The sequence below is a fragment of the Pleurodeles waltl genome, chromosome 7 (genome assembly GCF_031143425.1).
Source record: "Pleurodeles waltl isolate 20211129_DDA chromosome 7, aPleWal1.hap1.20221129, whole genome shotgun sequence".
Lineage (NCBI taxonomy): Eukaryota > Metazoa > Chordata > Amphibia > Caudata > Salamandridae > Pleurodeles > Pleurodeles waltl.
Genome location: NC_090446.1, coordinates 1,300,740,550 through 1,300,758,628, shown reverse-complemented (window position 1 = coordinate 1,300,758,628; position 18,079 = coordinate 1,300,740,550). Strand labels below are relative to the sequence as shown.

The following is an 18,079-nucleotide window of genomic DNA, read 5'->3' as shown; positions in this document are numbered from 1 at the left end:
ACGGTGAAATAACCTTTGGCAAAAATTTAGGATTGGTCCTTAGGACGACTTTATTTTTGTGTAGTTGTATAAAAGGTTCCTGTATAGTAAATGCCTGAATCTCGCTTACTCTTCTTAGGGAAGTAATGGCGATGAGAAATGCCACCTTCCAGGTTAGGAACTGTATTTCGCAGGAGTGCATGGGTTCAAAAGGTGGACCCATAAGTCTAGTTAGGACAACATTTAGGTTCCATGAAGGAACAGGAAGTGTTCTTGGTGGTATAATTCTCCTAAGGCCCTCCATGAATGCTTTAATGACTGGTATTTTATATAGGGAAGTTGAATAGGTAGTTTGCAGGTATGCAGATATTGCTGCAAGGTGAATCTTAATGGAAGAGAAAGCTAGGTTAGATTTTTGTAAGTGAAGCAAGTAACCCACTACATGTTCTGGAGTTGTGTGTAATGGTTGTATTTGATTAATATGGCAGTAGCAAACAAACCTTTTCCATTTACTTGCATAGCAGTGCCTGGTGGATGGCCTTCTTGCTTGTTTTATGACTTCCATACATTCTTGGGTAAGTTGTAAGTGCCCGAATTCTAGGATTTCAGGAGCCAGATTGCTAGATTCAGCGATGCTGGATCTGGGTGTCTGATCTTTTGGTTGTGCTGTGTCAACAGATCTGGCCTGTTGGGCAATTTGATGCAGGGTACCACTGATAGGTCTAGCAGCGTTGTGTACCAGGGTTGCCTTGCCCAAGTTGGTGCTATGAATATGAGTTTGAGTTTGCTTTGACTGAGTTTGTTTACCAGGTAAGGAAGGAGAGGGAGAGGAGGAAAAGCGTAAGCAAATATCCCTGACCAGTTCATCCATAGGGCATTGCCTTGGGATTGTTTGTGTGGGTATCTGGATGCGAAGTTTTGGCATTTTGCGTTCTCCCTTGTCGCAAACAAGTCTATCTGAGGTGTTCCCCAGAGTTTGAAATAAGTGTTCAGAATTTGGGGGTGAATTTCCCATTCGTGGACCTGTTGGTGGTCTCGGGAGAGATTGTCTGCGAGTTGATTTTGTATCCCTGGTATAAACTGTGCAATTAGGCGAATTTGGTTGTGAATTGCCCAATGCCAAATTTTTTGTGCTAGCAGGCTTAACTGCGTGGAGTGCGTCCCCCCCTGCTTGTTTAGATAATACATTGTTGTCATGTTGTCTGTTTTGACGAGAATGTATTTGTGAACTATTATTGGTTGGAAAGCTTTTAGTGCTTGAAAAACTGCTAGAAGTTCTAGGTGATTGATATGCAGTCTTGTTTGATGTACGTTCCATTGTCCTTGTATGCTGTGTTGATCGAGGTGTGCTCCCCACCCTGTCATGGAAGCATCTGTTGTTATTACGTATTGTGGCACTGGGTCTTGGAAAGGCCGCCCCTTGTTTAAATTTATGTTGTTCCACCACAGAAGCGAGAGGTAAGTTTGGCGGTCTATTAACACCAGATCTAGAAGGTGACCCTGTGCCTGAGACCACTGTGATGCTAGGCATTGTTGTAAGGGCCTCATGTGCAGTCTTGCGTTTGGGACAATGGCTATGCATGATGACATCATGCCTAGGAGTTGTAATACCATCTTTGCTTGTATCTTTTGTGTTGGATACATGCGTTGTATGATGGTGTTGAAATTTTGAATTCTTTGTGGACTTGGAGTGGCTACTCCTTTTGATGTGTCTATTATGGCTCCCAGGTATTGTTGTACTCTGCGTGGCAGAATTTTGGATTTTATGAAATTGACGGTGAACCCTAGTTTGAAGAGGGTTTGTATGATATGATTTGTGTGATTTGAGCACTCTATTAACGAATGGGCCTTGATTAGCCAGTCGTCTAGATATGGGAACACATGTATCTGCTGCCTTCTTATGTGTGCTGCGACTACCGCTAGACATTTGGTAAAGACTCTTGGTGCGGTTGTTAATCCGAAAGGCAGTACCTTGAATTGGTAATGTATGCCTTTGAATACAAACCTTAGGTATTTCCTGTGCGATGGGTGTATTGGTATATGGAAATAAGCATCCTTGAGGTCTAAGGTTGCCATGTAGTCGTGCAGTTTTAGCAATGGCAATACTTCTTGTAGTGTGACCATGTGGAAGTGGTCTGATTTGATGAAAGTGTTCACTACTCTGAGGTCTAGGATTGGTCTCAGTGTTTTGTCCTTCTTTGGTATCAGAAAGTACAGTGAGTAAACTCCTGTGTTTATTTGTGTGTTTGGCACTAATTCGATTGCATTCTTTTGCAATAGTGCCTGCACTTCTATCTCCAGGAGATTGGAATGGTGTGTTGTTAAATTTTGTGCTTTTGGTGGTATGTTTGGAGGGAATTGTAGAAATTCTATGCAATAACCATGTTGGATAATCGCTAGAACCCAAGTGTCTGTAGTGATTTCCTCCCATGCTTTGTAATAATGACCTATTCTTCCCCCCACTGGTGTTGTGTGGAGGGGGTGAGTGACCTGTGAGTCACTGTTTAGTAGTAGGGGCTTTGGGGCTTTGAAATCTTCCTCTATTTCTAGGGAATTGCCCTCCTCTATATTGTCCCCGAAAACCTCCTCTATACTGTCCCTGGTAACTGGACGGTGTGGCTTGTGAGGTGCTGGCTTGTGTGCTTTGACCTCGAAACCCCCCTCGAAAGGGCGTTTTACGGAATGTGCTGTAATTTCCTCTGCTCTGCGGGGAGTAGAGTGCGCCCATGGCTTTGGCAGTGTCCGTATCTTTTTTGAGTTTCTCAATCGCTGTGTCCACTTCTGGACCGAACAGTTCTTTTTCATTAAAAGGCATATTGAGAACTGCTTGTTGAATCTCTGGTTTAAATCCAGACGTTCGGAGCCATGCATGCCTTCTGATAGTTACAGATGTATTAATTGTCCGTGCAGCTGTATCTGCAGCGTCCATGGAGGAGCGGATCTGGTTGTTGGAAATGGTCTGTCCTTCCTCGACCACTTGCTTTGCCCTATTTTGTAAGTCCTTGGGCAGATGTTCAATGAGATGTTGCATCTCGTCCCAGTGGGCTCTGTCATAGCGCGCAAGTAGTGCCTGGGAGTTCGCGATGCGCCACTGGTTTGCAGCTTGTGCTGCGACTCTCTTACCAGCTGCATCGAACTTGCGGCTTTCTTTATCTGGGGGTGGTGCATCTCCAGATGTGTGGGAGTTGGCCCTTTTCCTAGCTGCTCCTACAACAACAGAGTCTGGTGGCAGCTGTGTAGTGATGAAAACCGGGTCCGTAGGAGGCGGCTTATACTTTTTTTCCACCCTTGGTGTGATTGCCCTACTTTTGACCGGCTCCTTAAATATGTCTTTTGCGTGCCGGAGCATACCAGGGAGCATAGGCAGGCTTTGGTATGAGCTGTGGGTGGAGGAGAGTGTGTTGAATAAGAAATCATCCTCGACCTGTTCTGAGTGGAGGCTTACGTGGTGAAATTGTGCTGCTCTAGCCACCACCTGAGAGTACGCGGTGCTGTCTTCTGGTGGAGATGGCTTTGTAGGGTATGCCTCCGGGCTGTTATCTGACACTGGGGCATCGTATAGGTCCCATGCGTCCTGATCTTGGTCACCCTGGCTCATGGTGGTGTGAGCTGGGGAGTGTGATGGAGTTTGTGCTGGTGAAACGTCAATCACGGGCGGAGGAGAGGGTGGTGGTGTAACTCTTTTCACCACTTTTGGTTGTGGTGCTTGTTCCGTCTGGAACTCCAACCTCCTCTTTCTCCTAATGGGGGGAAGGGTGCTTATTTTTCCTGTCCCCTGCTGAATGAAGATACGCTTTTGCGTATGGTCCACATCAGTTGCTTGTAGCTCTTCCTCAAACCTATGCTTCTGCATTTGGGAGGTTAGCGAGTGCTCTTCTGTATAAGAGCCTACAGCTGGGTCGCTTGCAGTTTGTTTCGGCATCGAAACTTTGTCTGCGTGTTTTTTCGGCTCCGAGGTGACTTTTTTCCTTTTCGGGGCCGAAACCTCTCGGCGTCGATCTGTTTCGGTGCCGCTGTCTCGGCGTCGAGCCGTGTCCACACCGGCATCTCGGTGTCGAGGCTTATCTCCAGCACTTTCTCGGTCCCGAGAAGGCTGCGTGCCGGTGTCTCGACCGGAGTCGGACGATCTCGGCACTGTTTGGGCCTTTTTCGGTGCCGACGGTCGGTCACCGAATTTATGGGTCGAGCCATGGCCTGGTGGCAGTGGCGTCCCCTGGGCCTTGTAAATGTTTCTCTGTGTGGTTTTCGACGTCTTACTCACGGTTTGTGTATCGTCGAATCCTTCGGAGTCTGAGTCTTGGATCGAGAAGGTACCTTCCTCTTCCTGTTCCTCGAACTCCCGTTGGGCTGTCGGTGCGGACGCCATCTGAAGTCTTCTGGCTCGACGGTCTCGGAGTGTTTTTCGGGACCGGAACGCACGACAGGCCTCGCAGGTGTCTTCGCTGTGCTCAGGTGACAGGCACAGGTTGCAGACCAAGTGTTGGTCTGTGTAGGGGTATTTATTGTGGCATTTGGGGCAGAAACGAAACGGGGTCCGTTCCATCGGCGTTCTTCAGCACGCGGTCGGGCCGACCAGGCCCCGACGGAGGATCGAAAAACTACCCCGAAGGGCACCGGAGCTCTTCGATCTTCGATGCGGTGTTGAATGTAAGTACGCCGACCCCGAACGCAACAATACCGACGAAAATCTTCCGAAATTAGCTAATTTTCCGTTCCGAAACTCGGAGCGACAGGAACACGTCCGAACCCGATGGCGGAAAAAAAACAATCGAAGATGGAGTCGACGCCCATGCGCAATGGAGACAAAAGGAGGAGTCACTCGGTCCCGTGACTCGAAAGACTTCTTCGAAGAAAAACAACTTGTAACACTCCGGCCCAACACCAGATGGCGAGCTATTGCAGAACATGCGTATCTACAGCGACAGATGCCATCGAACATATATTTACATTGTGATATGCTGCTGCTCTTGCTATCACTTGTTGGTATGATGTAGAATCCTCAGGAGGTGAGGGTCTAGCTGGGAAAAGATCCGGATCATTTGGTGTAAAGGGATCTGGATCGTACTTATCCCATGGGTCTTGCTCTTCTAATGTATCCCCTATATGTTGTGACCCACCAGGTGGTGAACTAGGTGGTGGGAACCCTAAATTAGTGGGATATGTTGCTGAAGTATGCTGAGGAGAAGTAGGTAAAGGTGGAGATGTAGAAGTATGAGAAGAAGCCTTTTCTTTAGCAGTCTTCTCCAGAGATGCAGAGGAATCGAGACTTTCTTCAAAAGTTTATTTCTTCTTTAGAAGTGGTAGAGGTGATGTTATAATCTGCCCTGTTCCTTGCTGAATTTGAAGTCGGCGTCGTTTGGCGTCCATAACTTCCAAAATTGGTTCCACCTGTGGTGTAGCGGATGTTACAGACTGTCCAGAGTCACTGATAGTCTTTGTTGTTTTTTTGGTTCCAAAGCTTTTTTCGGATAGAAAATTTTCATTGCCAAAATTGTAGCTATTGGGTGTTTCCTTTTCGGTGTTGAAGCGGTCGGTACCAAAAGAACGTACAGTTTTTGCTTTGTGTGTGCCGAAATGGAGCTATTGGAGGTCGATGGCGAATACTTTTCTTTGGCATTTTTCGGTGCAGAGCTGGTATGCAGGGCATCCGAATGAGTTTCTCAGCTCCGACCACGGTTGGAATGCAGTGGCGGACCGGTGACCTCTTTTGTCTTATCCGATGGGAAAGGGGGCTTTTTACTTACAGTTTGTGCTAGTTGTAAAGGTTGACTCTCTGAACGGAGAAGACCCCCTCTTGATCCACATCTTCTTGCACGTGCTCGTCTCCGAAGATGTCCGGTGTATCTTCTGTCTGTCGAGATGCCATTTCCATCCGACAAACCCTTAAGTCTCTAAGCGTCTTCTTGGACCAAAAAGAACGGCATGCCCTCGCAGGTCTGATCATTGTGGTCTGGTGAAAGACACAAATTACACACCTGGTTGTTGATCGGTGTGTGGAAAGTTAGAATGGCATCGAGGGCAAAACCGAAATGGAGTACGTTCTATCAGGGCTGCATTGTTCGGTACCACATGGAAGAGGTAGGCCCAAAGAGGGCCCGACCAGGCCTTTCTGCCCCGAAAGGTCTGAAAAATTCGATTCTGAGTGTAGAAAAAGGAATCGAGATTTGAATATTAAGGAATACGCGTTCGGAAACAAAACCAACGACGATAAAAAGAATCCCGTTTTAGACTGTTTGGAGCCGGGAACTCGGAGCGAGAGGAACCCATGTCTGAACCCGATGGCGGAGAAAAACAATCTAACAAAGGGCTTGATGCTCATGCGCAGTATTACCGAGAAGAGGAGTCACTCGATCCTGTGACACGAAAACTTTCTTCCAACAAAAAACAAGTTGTACTACTCCGAACCCAACACTAGATGGCAAGCTTATGCACAGCATGCGTATCTACAGCTACACATGGCATCTAACATAATGATTACTAGTAATAATACGTTAGAAATAACATTAGCGTGAGTAGTATAATATTAATGTGAATAGTTTAAATAGTTAACATTATCAATCTAACTATGACTGTTGAAATAAATAGCAATATTGTTTCCCAAAATGCTAATACTGGAACTCTATTAGCTCTAATAATCAAATTGTTGTAAATAATAATTTGATTATTGAAACTAATACTTATATTAGTAAAGATAATGTTGGCCAGTTATATTTCTTTTAGGTACTACACACAGTCAGTGAAGTGCAAATCAATGACATCAAGATAGGCTCCCAATGAAAGGCACATGCTTCAGCATCTTTCTTGAGATGTCCATGCAATTTAACTAATTTCTGAGACAAAAGGTGTAAGGAAATGCCTCCTTGGCATGGTTGCCCCCTGACTTTTTGCCTTTGCTGATGCTATGTTTACAATTGAAAGTGTGCTGAGGCCTGCTAACCAGGCCCCAGCACCAGTGTTCTTTCCCTAACCTGTACTTTTGTATCCACAATTGGCAGACCCTGGCATCCAGATAAGTCCCTTGTAACTGGTACTTCTAGTACCAAGGGCCCTGATGCCAAGGAAGGTCTCTAAGGGCTGCAGCATGTCTTATGCCACCCTGGAGACCCCTCACTCAGCACAGACACACTGCTTGCCAGCTTGTGTGTGCTAGTGAGGACAAAACGAGTAAGTCGACATGGCACTCCCCTCAGGGTGCCATGCCAGCCTCTCACTGCCTATGCAGTATAGGTAAGACACCCCTCTAGCAGGCCTTACAGCCCTAAGGCAGGGTGCACTATACCATAGGTGAGGGTACCAGTGCATGAGCATGGTACCCCTACAGTGTCTAAACAAAACCTTAGACATTGTAAGTGCAGGGTAGCCATAAGAGTATATGGTCTGGGAGTCTGTCAAACACGAACTCCACAGCACCATAATGGCTACACTGAAAACTGGGAAGTTTGGTATCAAACTTCTCAGCACAATAAATGCACACTGATGCCAGTGTACATTTTATTGCAAAATACACCCCAGAGGGCACCTTAGAGGTGCCCCCTGAAACTTAACCGACTGTCTGTGTAGGCTGACTAGTTCCAGCAGCCTGCCACACCAGAGACATGTTGCTGGCCCCATGGGGAGAGTGCCTTTGTCACTCTGAGGCCAGTAACAAAGCCTGCACTGGGTGGAGATGCTAACACCTCCCCCAGGCAGGAGCTGTGACACCTGGCGGTGAGCCTCAAAGGCTCCCCCCTTTGTCACAGCCCAGCAGGGCACTCCAGCTTAGTGGAGTTGCCCGCCCCCTCCGGCCACGGCCCCCACTTTTGGCGGCAAGGCTGGAGGGAACAAAGAAAGCAACAAGGAGGAGTCACTGGCCAGTCAGGACAGCCCCTAAGGTGTCCTGAGCTGAGGTGACTCTGACTTTTAGAAATCCTCCATCTTGCAGATGGAGGATTCCCCCAATAGGGTTAGGATTGTGACCCCCTCCCCTTGGGAGGAGGCACAAAGAGGGTGTACCCACCCTCAGGGCTAGTAGCCATTGGCTACTAACCCCCCAGACCTAAACACGCCCTTAAATTTAGTATTTAAGGGCTACCCTGAACCCTAGAAAATCTGATTCCTGCAAACTACAAGAAGAAGGACTGCCTAGCTGAAAACCCCTGCAGAGGAAGACCAGAAGACGACAACTGCCTTGGCTCCAGAAACTCACCGGCCTGTCTCCTGCCTTCCAAAGAACTCTGCTCCAGCGACGCCTTCCAAGGGACCAGCGACCTCTGAATCCTCTGAGGACTGCCCTGCTTCGAAAAAGACAAGAAACTCCCGAGGACAGCGGACCTGCTCCAAAAAGACTGCAACTTTGTTTCAAGAAGCAGCTTTAAAGAACCCTGCAACTCCCCGCAAGAAGCGTGAGACTTGCAACACTGCACCCGGCGACCCCGACTCGGCTGGTGGAGAACCAACACCTCAGGGAGGACCCCCGGACTACTCTACGACTGTGAGTACCAAAACCTGTCCCCCCTGAGCCCCCACAGCGCCGCCTGCAGAGGGAATCCCGAGGCTTCCCCTGACCGCGACTCTCTGAAACCTAAGTCCCGACGCCTGGAAAAGACCCTGCACCCGCAGCCCCCAGGACCTGAAGGACCGGACTTTCACTGGAGAAGTGACCCCCAGGAGTCCCTCTCCCTTACCCAAGTGGAGGTTTCCCCGAGGAAGCTCCCCCTTGCCTGCCTGCAGCGCTGAAGAGATCCGTTGATCTCTCATAGACTAACATTGCAAACCCGACGCTTGTTTCTACACTGCACCCGGCCGCCCCCGCGCTGCTGAGGGTGAAATTTCTGTGTGGGCTTGTGTCCCCCCCGGTGCCCTACAAAACCCCCCTGGTCTGCCCTCCGAAGACGCGGGTACTTACCTGCAAGCAGACCGGAACCGGGGCACCCCCTTCTCTCCATTCTAGCCTATGCGTTTTGGGCACCACTTTGAACTCTGCACCTGACCGGCCCTGAGCTGCTGGTGTGGTGACTTTGGGGTTGCTCTGAACCCCCAACGGTGGGCTACCTTGGACCAAGAACTGAACCCTGTAAGTGTCTTACTTACCTGGTAAAACTAACAAAAACTTACCTCCCCCAGGAACTGTGAAAATTGCACTAAGTGTCCACTTTTGAAATAGCTATTCGTCAATAACTTGAAAAGTATACATGCAATTGAAATGATTCAAAGTTCCTAATGTACTTACCTGCAATACCTTTCAAACAAGATATTACATGTTAAATTTGAACCTGTGGTTCTTAAAATAAACTAAGAAAATATATTTTTCTATAACAAAACCTATTGGCTGGATTTGTCTCTGAGTGTGTGTACCTCATTTATTGTCTATGTGTATGTACAACAAATGCTTAACACTACTCCTTGGATAAGCCTACTGCTCGACCACACTACCACAAAATAGAGCATTAGTATTATCTATTTTTACCACTATTTTACCTCTAAGGGGAACCCTTGGACTCTGTGCATGCTATTCCTTACTTTGAAATAGCACATACAGAGCCAACTTCCTACAAAAGGTATTTTTATTGGGGAGAACTTGACAAAAAAAGCATGAGACCTTACACCATACCTGGTCCTTGTACTGGTCTGCGTTACGCCTTTCCTCCTCCACTTGTAGAATTACCTCCTTTAGTCGTTTCTCAGCCCGGCGTACTAGTTTGTTGGATAGGATCCGTTCCCTGGTTTTGATGGAGAACAAAGAAAAGATTAATGTAAAGAAAAGGGGAATACATAATGTAGACCGGTTTTAAAGATAGAGGCAGAATAACTGACTGCAATGGCCTTAATGAACCCCTTACTGTCTAGGGAGGACGGTATTTTTCACTCTCCACATAACACAACCAATTGCAATTTTTGCGATAATTAGGAAACCTTATATAGTGGTCCTTGAGCCTAGTGGCACCTCATCTCTGGGCTAAATATTTTCTTCTCCACATGACGCGCCTTAACCCATATAAAATAAATAAAATAAGAAAATCTTACTTACCCTGTAAGCAGCAATTCATAATGTGTTGTGTTGTAGAATTGCACACCCTGCATACTCCTTCTATCTAGTGTTGCAAGTTGTTTGTCTTCAAAGAAGGTTTTTGAGTCATGAAATGTGATGTGACTCCTCCTTTGGTCCACAATGCACATGAACGGCAACTCCATCTAAAACTGTTTTTCGCACAGCTGGTGAGATTGTTTTTTGCACAGTAGGTGAGAATAACAAGTTACAACAATTGGTAATGCTCTTTCTGGTGGACACTCTACCTAACCGCAGATCACTCACCTCAATACCTGGATCTGAAAAACATTTAGCTAACAATGTTCCTACACGCAGCTAGGTGGCAAGGTGCAGCACCTGTGCTGACTTCATACCACCCTGAAAGTGACAGAGAAGAGCCACATATAAGCATCACCACGGTGCACTCACATTAGTTTCTTGCTGGTCTCTTACTGCGCCTTCAGTCATGGTAAACAACTGGTACTACAAAAGTGTGCACATTCCTAACTTGAGACCATGGAGGCCATCTAGACCAGCAGCCTCAGAATCAGTCTCACCAAAATCCAGGACAAAGGTTGAATCATAGCTCGAATGTCCTGGACTCTCAACTTCAGAGGGTAGGTGTGAAACTGCACCATGTCCAGAATAGCTTAGACGAAAGGGAGTATCTGAGAAGAAGTCAGGTGTGACTTCGGCATGTTGATAGAGAACCCCAGCGAATACAGGAGGTCTACCGTATTCTGGAGGTGGGTGACTATTGCCAGGGGCGAGCCTGCCTTCAGCAGCCAGTGGTCGAGGTTGGGGAAGCCTGGGACCTCTGACCTCTGAAGGCCAACACTTCCATGAACACCTGCGAGGTCACTGGTGAGGCTGAAGGGGAGCACAGCGAACTGGAAATGCTCATGACCTAGGGTGAACAGCAGGTAACACCTGTGGACTCACAGGTCGGGAATGTGAAAATAAGAATCCTGCAAGTCCAGCGCTGCCAGGGTCCTGGGCAGGCAAGACCAGATCCGATGTGAGCATCTTGAACTTCTCTTTTTTGAGGGAAGGGTTGCAGATGTAGAATGGGGTGGAGGCCTCCATCCTTTTTCTGCACCAGAAAGAAGCGGGAACAGCAACCATTTCCTACTTATGTGCTGGTACCCTCTTGATGGCTCCTTTGGCCAATAGAGCTTCCACCTCCTGAGGGAGCAAGAAGAGACGATTCTTTACCAGCCGTTTTGGAGATGACGGCAAAGGATGAGTGGTTTCCACAAAGGGAAGCCCATAACCCCACTGCACAGTTTGGAAAAACCACCTGTTGGTCCACTGGGGCAGGTGATGTCTGATACTGCCATCAATGGGATGTTTGTGCTGGGTGGAGGGCTTGATAAAGAGGCCTGGCGGCTGCATCAAGTGGTGGTGCATGGGATTAGACAGCACCCTGGATCTGGCTCCTGCACCCTCTGTGGGATCCACAACCCCAGCCGCGATATAGCTGAGAAGTCTCTGGGCAGGAGGCTAGGACTGGTATTGCACCAATAGCAGCCCCAACTGTGACCGTGGAAGAAACAGAAGGACGGTTATGGTCAGGAAACCAGAGGGAGGCCCAAAGATCTGGCAGTGATCCATTTTTTGCAAAACCGCTCAAGCGACATCTCAGCTTTGTTGCCAAACAGGCGGAAGCCATTGAAGGGTATGTCAATTAGGGAAGCTTGGACTACCCCCCAAAACTCAGTGTATTTCCAAAGATCTCCAGCCTCTTGGATTCCTTTTCCGATGTGGGGAAGGAATTGTGTTAGGGATGACCTTGGATGTGGAGGCCTGCACCACCAGCTTTTCAGGGGAGGGATGGTGGGAGAGGAAGGATGGGTCTCCTGGGGCGGAATGATGGCGACAGGCGATCAAGCGGTGCACAGGAGTCTTTGGGCAAGGTTTCGTCTAGGCCCCCAGAAGAACTTCCATGAGGGCCTCCACGGAGCTTCACAGTGGGTGAAGCACCTCTGTCAAGACATTGGTCTTGACCTTGACCACTGGCAGTTGGAGGTCAAGATCTCCACAGCTCTATGTACCACTGTTGCAAAGGATGTGCCTTCCTCCGAAACAGGGCCCTGAAGAGAAAGCATGCCAGTCAGGGTAAATATCCAGGCCACTGGCATTTTCCAGCTCCTCATACCGTTTGTCTGCTTGGTTTGGGTCCTCCTCAAAGGGCCCATGTTCCTCTTCATCATCCTTCGGTTATCTAAGGACAGCAAGTCCTGAGGTAGATAAGGCCTGGATGGCTCCAGAGTCAGACCGGATCCAGGAACAAATTGCAAGGGCCAGCTGGTACCTGGGCCAAACCCGCCAACGGTAACCTAGCAAGGGTACCTCTCAGCTCGTTGGTACCCAACAGCGTGCCAGAGGCAGCTGTAGACAAAAAGATGGCATTCATGGTATTGTAGAATGCTTAACTGAGCACGGGTCTCTTCCACTCCAAGTAACTCATGGAAGTGCAGAGCGGGCCCTGCCACAGGCTCGCAGGAGTAGTGTGGGAGCGGGACCTCAAGGCACAGCATTTAGAAAGAGAAGCCGAACAAAACGTTGACTTATTTTCCTTGTGCTTCTTGGACTTACCCTATTTTCAGGAGGACAGGAACGACACAGAGCTTCGTTCTGCCACACAGCCAGAACCATCATGCCCTAACCCCAGGCACCAGAGACAGACCAAACAGGAATCAGACACAGACATTTGTCTCTGACATTACCCTCAAGGTTTAAAACCCCTGGGTTTGTTAAGGGACCTGTCCCTAGCACAGAGAGCAATTTGCTCCACCCCACCCCGCAAAAAAAAAAAAAAAAAAAAAAAAAAAAAGGAGCAGACAAAATGTCAAAAACGATGGTAAAAAAAATCACCAAGGTAGCTCTCTGGGTCTGCACTGTCGGCATAGAAATAAAGAAATGTATGTCAGTGTAGCAGGGTGGTGCTTATGTAGGCACCTCACATGTCACTTCCGATGTGGACAAAGCCAATACGGAGCAGATTGAAGCCATCCACAGTGTGCAGTGGTTCTGCTCAAGATTTTTTTTCCCAGTCCTAAACCTGGGGAATATTCTAAGGCGAGGAATCTGGGGTTTGGAGTCTCTATCAGAAATGTTCTGCACAGACTCTAAAGCAGTGCCTTCTTAAGCAGTGGCTAGTGAGTAGATGATGCAGATGTCTAGAACAGTGTCTTTAAACCAACCATAGCCTGCTGGCGAGTGAAGATGTCCAAACAGTAGTGTTTGGCAAAAATGCATGGTGTTGAGCAGATGGCTGCTTTGCAGATGTCAGCTGCAGATCGTTCCTTAAGAAGGTTACAGTTTCCCCTTTCTTATGGGTGGGGAAATGAGGGGGGTGCACAGGTAAGACTCTTAACTTTGTTGGAGCAAGTTTGGATGCACTCAACTATGCATTTTGCTAGACCTGTCTTTGAAATGGGATGACCCTGGTGAGGGCTAGCGAAGGTTGTAAAGAGTGTTAAGACTTGCGAAAATGATTGGTCGTGTCAATGTACAATATAATTTCTTAACATCTTGCTTGTATGGAGCTTATTCTGCCCCTGAAACTGGTTGTAGAAAGAAGTCTGGGAGCTTCATAGTTTGATTGAGGTGAGAAGATGATATCATCTTGGGGAGATCTTGGGGTGGAAGCCATTTGTGAACCTGAATAAACGGTTCTTTTATTGAGTGCTTGTAGTTCGCTAATGTGTCTGAAGGACGTTATGGGCACTAAGTAGGCTACATTCCAGGAAAGGAACTGTAGGAGGCATGAGTGTAAATGTTCAAAGGTTGGCTGAGCAAGCCTTGTGAGGTTCAACACAGGGAAAGTAGGTTATTCCAAGAGGTGTGACCCTCTTAAAATTCTCCATGAAAGCCTTGACCACTAGGGTACTAAAGAAGGATGGATGATCCCTGTTTTGCATGTAAACTGCTATGAGTATTGATTTCTGCAGATGTAAAAGATAAGAGACAATGTTCTGGACATTAGCGTTTGGGGGGCCAGGTTTTTGGAAATGCAGTAGTCGACAAATCGTTTCTATTTTGCTGTCCCTTCTGGAGAGTGGCAATGTTTACCGGGGGCATGTTTAGATAGCCAAACTCTATTACTTCAAGCTCCAGATCATTAGTTTGAAAGATTTGGGCTCTAGATGTCTAAACTGCCCATGTCTCTGCAAGAGAAGGTCTGGCCTGCGTGGCAACATCTCCTGGGGACTGATGGACATTTCCAGAAGCAGAGAATACCCGGGCTGCCTCTGCCCACTAGGAGCCTCCAGGATGAGCGTCAGGGACACTGTTTTCATGTTCCTCATCATGTATGGCAGGAGCAGGAGGAGTGGAGGAAAAGCATAGGCAAACATATCTGACCATTTCATCCATAGTGCACTGTTCTTCGACTATGGGTGTGGGTACCTGGAGGCAAACCTTTGGCATTCTGTGTTTGTGAAGGGTGGCGAATAGGCTTATTTGCGTGGTGCCCCAATGATGGAAGTACCTATGAAGAATTTGGGGATGGAACTCCGACTCGTGGACTTGTACATGCGTTCTACTCAGCCAGTCCACAAAGTTGTTGCCAATCCCCGGAAAACTTCTCACTAGGATTTAAATGTCATAGTGGATCACCCATTACCAAATGCTCTGTGCTGGGGATGAGAGCTGGGGAGAGTGCATGCCACCCTATTTCTGGCAGTCATGTTGTCCTTCTTAAAGAAGACTATCTTTGCACAAATTACATTGAAGGCAGCTTTGAGGGTTAATCGTATGGCCAGTAGTTCTAGGTAACTGATGCAACAGTGCTTGTGTTGAGAGCCCCCCATTCCCTGAACTGTCATGGCATTGAGCTGCCTACCCCAGCCTGTGACCTTAGCATGAGTGGTAATGGTCACCTGCAAAATCTGGTCTGAGAAAGGCCTGTCCTCCAACAAGTTGTTGCTGTTCCACCAGTGCTGAGTGGTATGTGCTGGCCTTCACCAACACAAGATCTTTGCAGTGTCCCTCCGCTTGTGACCACTGCTTCGCTAGGCACTCTTGTGGTGGCATATGTTGAGCCTGACAAGGGGTATGATAACCTTCCACCAGGCCATCATCATCCCTAGGAGCCACATCACAGCTACACCCTTGACCTAAAGATTCAAGGCTGAAAAAGAGACAGCAGCTGCCTGAATGCCAACAGCTTTCCTTATAACTGAGTTCTACAAAGTTCTCAAAAAAGGTTAGAATCTGTTGAGGTTGGGGCACATTGAGGAATTTAAGGTGAATCCCAAGCTATGTAGCAGAGAGTTAGCTGCTTGAGTGGGTATTTGGCCTTGCTGCCTGCAGCTGCTCTTGATCAATATAAAAGATAGGGGGGACGTGTGTGCGCCCCACCACTTTGCAGATGGGTGGGCAGAACTGGTAGGTACTTTGTGAACATGCTTGCATCTGTGGTCACCCCAAAAAGAGTGTTTTGATTTAGTAGTGGTGTCCACTTACACAACTCAAAGAAAATAGCGATGGGCAGGGTGGGTAGGTATGTGGAAGTAGTCATCCTTGAAGTAGAGCGCAGTCATGTAATTACCTTGTCCAAGTAATAGTATAGCCTCCTGTTTGGGAATGAGAAAGTAAAGAAAGTAGAAGCCTTTCCCTGACAGGGGGGAGGCACTCTTTCTACTGCTCCTTTCTGGAGAAGGGCTTGTACTTCTTCCTTGAGGGGTGGCCTGTTGAGAAGAGTGTGAGACGTTCTAGGCAGTAGCTGTGGTGAACCACAGCTAAAACCCACTGGTCTGTGACTTCCTCCCAGTGAGGAAGAGGGAGTCCTGTATTATACCCCCAACAGGTGGCATATGATCATGGGAGTGAGTTTGAGGGGAGGCAAGCCACTTTTTAGAGGTGGAAGCTCCTTTACCAGAGTCTCTTCTGACCTTCCCTCTGAGGTTTCCCCTATATGCATCCCAGGTGTAACCCCTGCTGACCTGTTAGTGGAAGGTATGCTGCTATCTTTGGTAAGGCAGCTGCTCGTCTGGCGATGTAGCCTTGGCTCCTACCCTGGGCTGTTATTTACTGAAGGTGCTGCTTGCAGTTGAAGTGGGCATCGCACCCATTGACTTTGCAATCTTGGTGTACTATTTTATTTTTTCTAGCATCTCATCAACTTGGGGCCAAAGAGATGCTTCCCATCAAGGGGAGGTTGATGAGATGCTGCTGGACCTCAGGCTTGAAGCCGGGGATGCAAAGCCAGACATGTTGTCTGATAAAGACATTGCTATTAATGCATCTGACCACCTGGCCAACCTAGCCTTTACTGACTCCTTAAAAAATTCTAGGGCTGATTTAAGCATGGTAGAAACTGGGCTGTGCGCTTGGAATAGGAAAGAGTATACACTAGGAAGTTCTCTTCCTCTTGAACGATGTTCATTTTCAATTTAAGATGTCTAGTGGCCTTCTGGGCGGCCTCATGGAAGGCTTTGGTCTCATCCAGTGGGGAATGTGCTAATGGGTTAGTGATCTAAGTCAGGATCAACCAGAAAAGGGAGGAGGGGGTGCACACTGCAGTCTTACTAGGGGCCATCAGCTGTCCCTTTGTCTAAGGGCTGGTCAGATGGTTTGATGGGGTCATATGGACAGGTAGGGTCTGAAAAGGTATGTAGGAATTCATCAGGTGACTCTGGTGGAGGCAGAGGAAGTGCAGTGCATTAGCACGCCAGCAGATGTGTTGGCAGAGGTGGGGGTGGCAAAGGCGGAACATATGGAAAATGGATTGTGCCCGTGTTTCTTCAGTGCTGGTGCCAACGAGCCTCTGAGAAGGGTTCTTCTTCTCCCACTTGTGAGCAAGTGTCTCTGATGGATTCGGCAGAGGCTGTTTCACAGAGATCTTCCCATTGATGGGGTTGATAAAAAGACACTTCGCAACTCATCAAGTTCCTCCTGGAGTCTCTGTAGTATTGGGGACTCCATCTCTTTGGATCTGCATTGACTGGATCTTCAGTGCTGGCTTCGGTGGTGCTCTCGGCATTCACTTTGGTTGTGACGTGGGTGCTCAAAACCACTGGACTGACTAGGGCTCGATGGCCAACAAGGATCGGTTTATTTTGGTGGAAGCTTAGTCTACACTGAAGCTTTCTTTTGGTGCGGATCAGAGCCCAAAGCCAGCAGAAGCAGTCTTTTTTTCTGTGCTCAGGACATGCTGCTATGCTGTACCTCAGTGTCGGACACTTTATGTAACCTTGGTTTGGTTGCATGGCTTTTAGAAACTGGTGTAGTACTTATGACCCTGGGCATATTCTTGATTTCTGGAGCAGTGGCCTTTGGATTTGGTTCAACTTCCTCCTCTTTCTTGCACTCTGACTCGCGAAAAGACACTGGGCCAGATGTAGCAACCCTTTTGCGAGTCGCAAACGGCGAAAATCGCCGTTTGCGAGTCGCAAACGTGGGTTTGCAATGCACAAATGCATATTGCGAGTCGTTACCGACTCGCAATATGCATTTGCGACTCGCAAATAGGAAGGGGTGTTCCCTTCCTATTTGCGAGTCGGAGTGGTATGCAACTCCATTTGCGACCGCGTACGCGGTCGCAAATGGAGTCGCAGTTACCATCCACTTGAAGTGGATGGTAACCCACTCGCAAACGGGAAGGGGTCCCCATGGGACCCCTTCCCCTTTGTGAATGGACCCCAAATTATTTTTTCAGGGCAGGGAGTGGTCCAAGGGACCACTCCCTGCCCTGAAAAAAACGAAACAAAAGGTTTCGGATGTTTTTGAAATGCAGCTCGTTTTCCTGTGAGGAAAACGGGCTGCACTTCAAAAAAAAAAAAAAAAACTTTATTTAAAAGGCAGGTCGCTAACATGGAGGCCTGCTGACGTCAGCAGGCCTCCATGTTAGCGAGTGCCTATACTCGCAATGGGGTCGCAAACTGCGACCCACCTCATAAATATTTATGAGGTGGGTCTTTGCGACCCCATTGCGAGTTGCAGAAGGTGTCTGAGACACCTTTCTGCATGTCAAATTGCGACTTGCAATTTGCGAGTCGCACAGACTCGCAAATTGCAAGTCGCAATTTGATTTTTTCCTACATCTGGCCCACTGTCTCTTGGCTAGGCTTCTAGAATTCCGGGTGC

General features: G+C 47.9%; 1 protein-coding gene across 7 annotated transcripts in view; it reads right to left on the bottom strand.

Annotated features, from left to right (window-relative positions):
• Positions 1-18,079, bottom strand: part of LOC138246211 (myosin-10-like) — a 491,460-nt gene that overhangs the window by 54,632 nt on the left and 418,749 nt on the right. For all 7 annotated transcript variants that reach the window (XM_069200598.1, XM_069200595.1, XM_069200596.1 and 4 more), the window contains one exon: positions 9,569-9,677. In XM_069200598.1, the coding sequence (XP_069056699.1) occupies positions 9,569-9,677 (109 nt within the window). The remainder of the gene's footprint in view (positions 1-9,568; positions 9,678-18,079) is intronic.